The sequence below is a fragment of the Dinoponera quadriceps genome, unplaced genomic scaffold (assembly GCF_001313825.1).
Source record: "Dinoponera quadriceps isolate SergipeBrazil2010 unplaced genomic scaffold, ASM131382v1 scaffold3127, whole genome shotgun sequence".
NCBI classification, from domain to species: domain Eukaryota; kingdom Metazoa; phylum Arthropoda; class Insecta; order Hymenoptera; family Formicidae; genus Dinoponera; species Dinoponera quadriceps.
Window position 1 is genome coordinate 144,191 of NW_014557143.1, and position 6,000 is coordinate 150,190.

General features: G+C 52.2%; 1 protein-coding gene across 1 annotated transcript; it reads left to right on the top strand.

Annotated features, from left to right (window-relative positions):
* The first annotated feature begins 96 nt into the window (after positions 1–96).
* LOC106748729 (eukaryotic translation initiation factor 3 subunit A) lies at positions 97–5,790 on the top strand. The gene is made up of 5 exons (XM_014627551.1): positions 97–317; positions 1,151–3,826; positions 4,371–4,711; positions 5,373–5,536; positions 5,637–5,790. Exons 1-5 carry the CDS (start codon positions 269–271, stop codon positions 5,731–5,733), a joined length of 3,327 nt encoding a protein of 1,108 aa, XP_014483037.1. The 5' UTR covers positions 97–268; the 3' UTR covers positions 5,734–5,790.
* The last annotated feature ends 210 nt before the right edge of the window (positions 5,791–6,000 follow it).

Sequence of the window (6,000 nt, forward strand, 5' to 3'; positions counted from 1 at the left end):
ATCCTCCAGTGAGATTGATTTATCGATCGATCGCCATCCGTCCGTTCACTGATTTGCACTTTGATTCGCGTAGTACCGGAAATCCATCTCTTTCCTTAACCAAGCGCCTCCTTATCCGGTACACGCGGTCGAGTCACTGGCGAGGTAGTTGCAGAGACACGGACGACATTCGGTCGCATCGGAATTTCTTTCGGTTTTCGCAGGACCCCACGCGGATCTTCGCTCGGTGTTTATGTTGGAAGTGTAGCCGCGGTCTCACAGAGCAATCATGGCGCGATACGGGCAGCGTCCCGAGAACGCCCTGAAACGGGCATACGGTACGTAACTTTTCTGTCCAGCGCGTGATACAAGTACGACATGGCCGATGGCATCGTTGCGAGAAAAAAAATCTCACGCCTCTTCGTGCCATTTGCGAGAGCGCGTTCGATCGCGATTTTAACGCGAATCATCGACAATCGACGTCCACTTGTTATACAGTACGCTAAAATCGCTCGAGCATTGCCTAGCTGCTGCTTTCCTCCTCTCTCTCTCTCTTTCTTTCTCTCTCGCTCCCTCTCCGTCTCTCTTACGGTGGAATTTTACGTTGCCACGACCATATGTACTCGCACCCTGTCGTCCACTGAGACCTATGAATGTCGAGCTCTGTTTTGAGAAACACAATTTTATCACAATTTTACAACGCATTTCACCCTCGGGAAATATTTCTTTCAGAATTATGTTTAAAGGAATTTAGGTCTTGCAGACAACACAGGGAAATATTGTCGAGCTGCATTCCTTCCTCATGTGGGGTCGTGTAAATTTCACAATTGGGCCTTTACATCTTGTAAATTGATTATTTTTATCAGTCGTGAGTCTTGTTATATAAGCGTGACAAGTAGTTGACATACTATGACGATGCACTAGATGCTTCCCCTTCAGCTGTGTTTCTCCCGTCAAGACTCCCTTTTGCCTCAAACACTTGGAGAGAAAGTCTAAAAATAGACATTGTTCTTTGTAACCACGTCAATATTTGTCACCGTACTTTATTCCACGTATTATATTAATTATCATAACGCTACTATAAATTCCTATAATCAAAGAAGCCAATCTCAATTTCTACTCAACATAATCAACACGCTTAGCATTGATTACCTTCCTTCTCTCCCGACAGAGTTCATCGAAGTGGGCAAACCAGCCCGGGCTTTAGACACGCTGCAAGAAGTCTTCCGTAACAAGAAATGGACGTACAGCTGGTCGGAATCCGTGCTGGAGCCCATAATGTACAAGTACTTGGACCTCTGTGTGGAACTGAAGAAGTCCCACATAGCGAAGGAGGGTCTGTTCCAGTACAGAAACATGTTCCAGTCGGTGAACGTCGGCAGTTTGGAGAACGTGATACGCAGTTACCTGAGGATGGCGGAGGAGAAGACGAACGCGGCTCGCAAGCAGAGCCAGCAAGCGGTGATCGACATCGACGATCTCGACAATCTCGCCACCCCCGAGAGCATCCTGCTGTCCGCTGTGAGCGGCGAGGACGCGCAGGACAGGAGCGACCGCACCATATTGACACCGTGGGTGAAATTCCTGTGGGAATCATACTGCCAATGCTTGGAGTTGCTCAGAACCAACGCGCACGTGGAGACGCTCTACCACGACATCGCGCGCATGGCCTTCCAGTTTTGCCTCGAGTACAATCGTAAGACTGAATTTCGTAAACTCTGCGAGAAACTGCGCAAGCACCTGGAGGAGATCTGCAAGCTGCCGCAGCTGGTCTCGAACGTCTCCATGAATAAGGCGGAGACGCAGCAGCTGAATCTCGAGACGAGGCTGAACCAATTGGACTCGGCGATACAGATGGAGCTCTGGCAGGAAGCGTTCAAGTCATCCGAGGACGTGCACGGCATGATGAACTTGTCGAAGAAGCTACCGGTGCCGAAGACGATGGCCAACTACTACCAGAAGCTGGCGATGGTCTTCTGGAAGGCCGGCAATTTCCTCTTCCACGCGGCCGCCCTCTTCAAGCTGCTCCAGCTGTCCCGCGAGATGAAGAAGAACATGTCGTCGGAGGAGCAACAGCGAATGGCGAATCGCGTACTGCTGGCGACCCTGTCGATACCGTTGCCGTCCGCGCACCCCGAATTCGACCGCTTTATCGAGACCGACAAGAGCCCGTTGGAGAAGGCGCAGAAGCTCGCGACCCTCCTGGGCCTCTCGCAGCCGCCCACTCGCGTCTCCCTCCTCAAGGACATCGTGCGCCTGAACGTGGTGATGCTCGCGTCGCCTCAGCTGCAGGAGCTCTACTCCTGGCTAGAGGTGGAGTTCCATCCTCTGGAGCTCTGCACCAGAGTCGACTCCGTCATCCAGACTCTGCAGGCGGACGAGAACAGCCCGTTGACCCAGTACGTCCCGGCGCTGCAGGACGTGACGCTCGTGCGTCTCGTCCACCAGATCTCCCAGGTCTACCAGACCGTCCAGTTCTCCCGGCTGCTGGAACTCGCGACGTTCACGAGCGACTTCCACCTGGAGCGGCTCCTGGTGGACTGCGTGCGCTACAACGACATGCAGATCAGGATAGACCACGGCAAGACGTGCGTGCACTTCGGCGTGGACCTGTCGGAGGCGCAGCGCGAGGACCACCCGGACGGTCCGGTGCTCCAGGCGATGCCGTCCGAGCAGATACGCTGCCAGCTGGTGAACATGGCGACCGTGCTGCACCGGGCGATCAACGTGATCAACCCGAACAAGAAGAAGCTGGAGCGGGAGAAGCTGCGCGGCGCGATGGTCGCGCATTACCACGAGACGAAGATGAAGGAGCACCAGAGGATACTGGGCAGGCACAAGATCATCGAGGAGAGGAAGGAGTACATCGAGCACATCAACACCGTGCGCGAGGAGGAGGAGATGCGCCGGCAGGAGGAGCTGCAGCGGCAGCAGATGCTGGCCGAGCAGAAGAGGATGGAGCAGGAGCGCGAGGAGCGCGAGCGCAAGCGGCAGCAGAGCGAGATCCAGCAGATCAAGGACCGGCATCTGAAGGAGAAGATGCAGCAGATCTCGCAGACCAGCCACGGGCAGAAGGTGTTGAAGAAGCTCGACGAGGACGAGATCAAGAAGCTGGACGCGGAGCAGATCGCGGCCCGGGAGGCGGAGGAGCTGCAGAAGGAGCGCCGGGAGATGCAGCAGAAGCTGAAGTCGCAGGAGAAGAAGGTGGATTACCTGGAGCGCGCGAAACGCCTCGAGGAGATCCCGCTGCTGGAGAAGGCGGTGGAGGAGAAGATGGAGCTGGCGAAGCAGTGCTGGAAGCAGCAGGAGGACGAGCGGATCGCCGTCGCCATCGAGGAGAGGCAGCAGGCGGTCGCGACGCAGGAGCGGATGGCGCGCATGAAGACCGACCACGACATCTTCCTCGCGAAGATCCTGGCGGAGCGGAAGAACGTTTACCTGGAGAAGCAGACGGAGTACGACAAGCTGCTGAACGAGGAGCGCGCGAAGAGGCTGCTGCAGCGGAAGAATCAGCGCAAGGCCGAGCGCAAGGCCAAGTGGGAGAAGGAGCGCGCCGAGGCGGCGGAACGGAGGCGCCTGGAGGAGCTGCGAGTCAAGCAGGAGGAGGAGAAGAAGCGGCTGGAGGAGGAGAGGGCCAAGAGGGAAGAGGAGGAGAGAGTCAGACGAGCCGAAGAGGAGGCCAGGGAAGCCGAGCGTCTGGCCAAGCTGAAGAAACAGTCGGAGATCATGCGGTCCAGGGAGGCCGAGGTCGAGCGGAAGCTCGAGGAGGAGAGGCAGCGCAGCAAGGAACTCGCGTCAACCTGGCGGCGCATGGACAGGGAGCCCGAGCGCGATGCCCCGAAACCTTGTAAGCGTATATCGTGCGTCACATACTTGTACAAGTGTCTCGACGAGAATACCCGCGAAGGTTTTTCACATCGTCTTCGTTCCTGATGGTGATCTTTTGTCCGAATCAACCCGTTGAGATGCACGATTTTACAACGCGTTTCACCCTTGGGGAATATTTCTTTCGGAATTATGTTTAGGAATTTTGCGTCTTGCAGACAACACGGGGAAATATTGCCGAGCTGCATTCCTTCCTCATATGGGGCTATGTCAATTTCACTGTTGGGCTTTTACATTTTGTAAATTGATTATATTCAGTCGTGAGTCTTGTTATACAAGCGTGACAAGTAGTTGACATATCATGACGATACACTAGATGCTTCCGTCAAGACTCCCGTTTGCCTCAAACACATTTCTTTCACACCGGCTGAAAGAGAAAGTCTAAAAATAGAATCGGGGAAAAGTCGGGCACTATTGTTCTTGATAACCACGTCAATATTTGTACACAATATATATATAATTCGAACTCTCGAAGTTGATCCTATTTAATCCGCACGTCCCTTTAGCGTTGGAGTCATGGCGGCGTAATCCTGATCCGAAGGACTCTAACGGGCTGAAAAGCGAGACGGATCGCTGGAGGAAGCGCGACGACAAAATCGAGGACTCCTCGTGGAAGAGAAGGGAGCCGGAGCGGCGCGACGCGGACAAATGGAGGAGAAACGACGACTCGGAGAGGTGGAAGGACAGCATGGAGAAGTGGAGGGACAACTACGACAGAGACGATCGCGAGCGCGATCGCGAGCGTGAGCGTGAACGCGAGCGTGACCGCGAACGTGATCGCGAGCGTGACCGCGATCGTGAGCGCGAGCGAGACCGCGAGCGTGATCGCGGGATGGACGGACGCTCGGTATGTTTCCTTTATCATTCGTCTGGAATTATCGATCGCGTCATTTCGGCTATTCGTTGATCCCACTTTCCACACGTGTCTCTTGACTCTTCGAGAAGACCCGTACGTTCCGTTGAGAGTAAAATTGGGAGTAAATTTTCCAGGTCGTCTTCAAGGACGTTCCTGGTGGAAATTTTTTGTCCGAATTACGTACAAACGTGAGATGTTAAGATTGTTTTATTTAAAATAATAATTTCCCGCTTGTTTATAATACAGTCGTTAAAGAACGTTGGGCAAAATCTTCATAAATGGAAGATACTCGCATTTTACCACAAATATCTTCATGAATCCGAGCGATTGCGTGTATCGATCTTCAGCTGAAAAGCTACTATTTCATCACGGGTTAGGAAAATTTCGCTTTATTTGGAACGGATTGATAGAATCATTACTTTACCAACAGACAAAATTCAGGGAAAGTCCGAAGTTAATACACATTATTATGTACATTGAACCTTAAAGGGTTGAGGACACGCGTTAATGAGCACTTGGACAAGTCACGAAAACGCAGAAAACTTTTACAAATGTATTTTTATTATAAGTTTTTAGTGTTAGTTAATTAGATATATTTTTACCAAAGCATCTAATTTTTACAAAAGCGTGCTTTTCTAAATTATTATTGCAGATACGCGAAATTCCCCGGGATACGTTGCCATCCGATCGAGACCGCGGCAGAATGTCCGACCGTCGTGGCGGCTATCGACGTGATGAGCCAATACGAAATACGAATCAGGATTGGCGCAAACGCGACCCGCCACAAGATTCGCCCAGAGATCCACCTAAGCGGGAGTAAGTATCCGAATACGAAGGGCGGTCCATAAAATTTTTCAGCGTATTGACAATAAACGTTGAACCACAGTCCGACGTAATTCCCTGTGCTGCTTTCCAGGCGAGACGAGCGCAAAGACGACAGACTTCCACCCAGGCCCGACGACAGAAGACGACCGCTTGAGGACGACGGCTGGTCGAAAGTCAGTCGGCGCTAACGATGGATTCACAGCGCTCCGTTTTAATAAAGGAAATAAAGGAAAATATTTGCTTAATCTTTGAGAAATCGTGGGATAATATAAAACAGCCCGACGAGAGGATTTATAGGATATAAGAACATTTTACTGATATCTCCAGTCCTGAACCCTCATTGTTTAAACTCACAAGTAACATCCGCGAAGTTTCCATCTCTGATTGCGATGGGACTCGGCACATTTGTAGAATAAAGTTAATCCCTTCCGGTCGAAGGAATCCCCCCCCCCCCC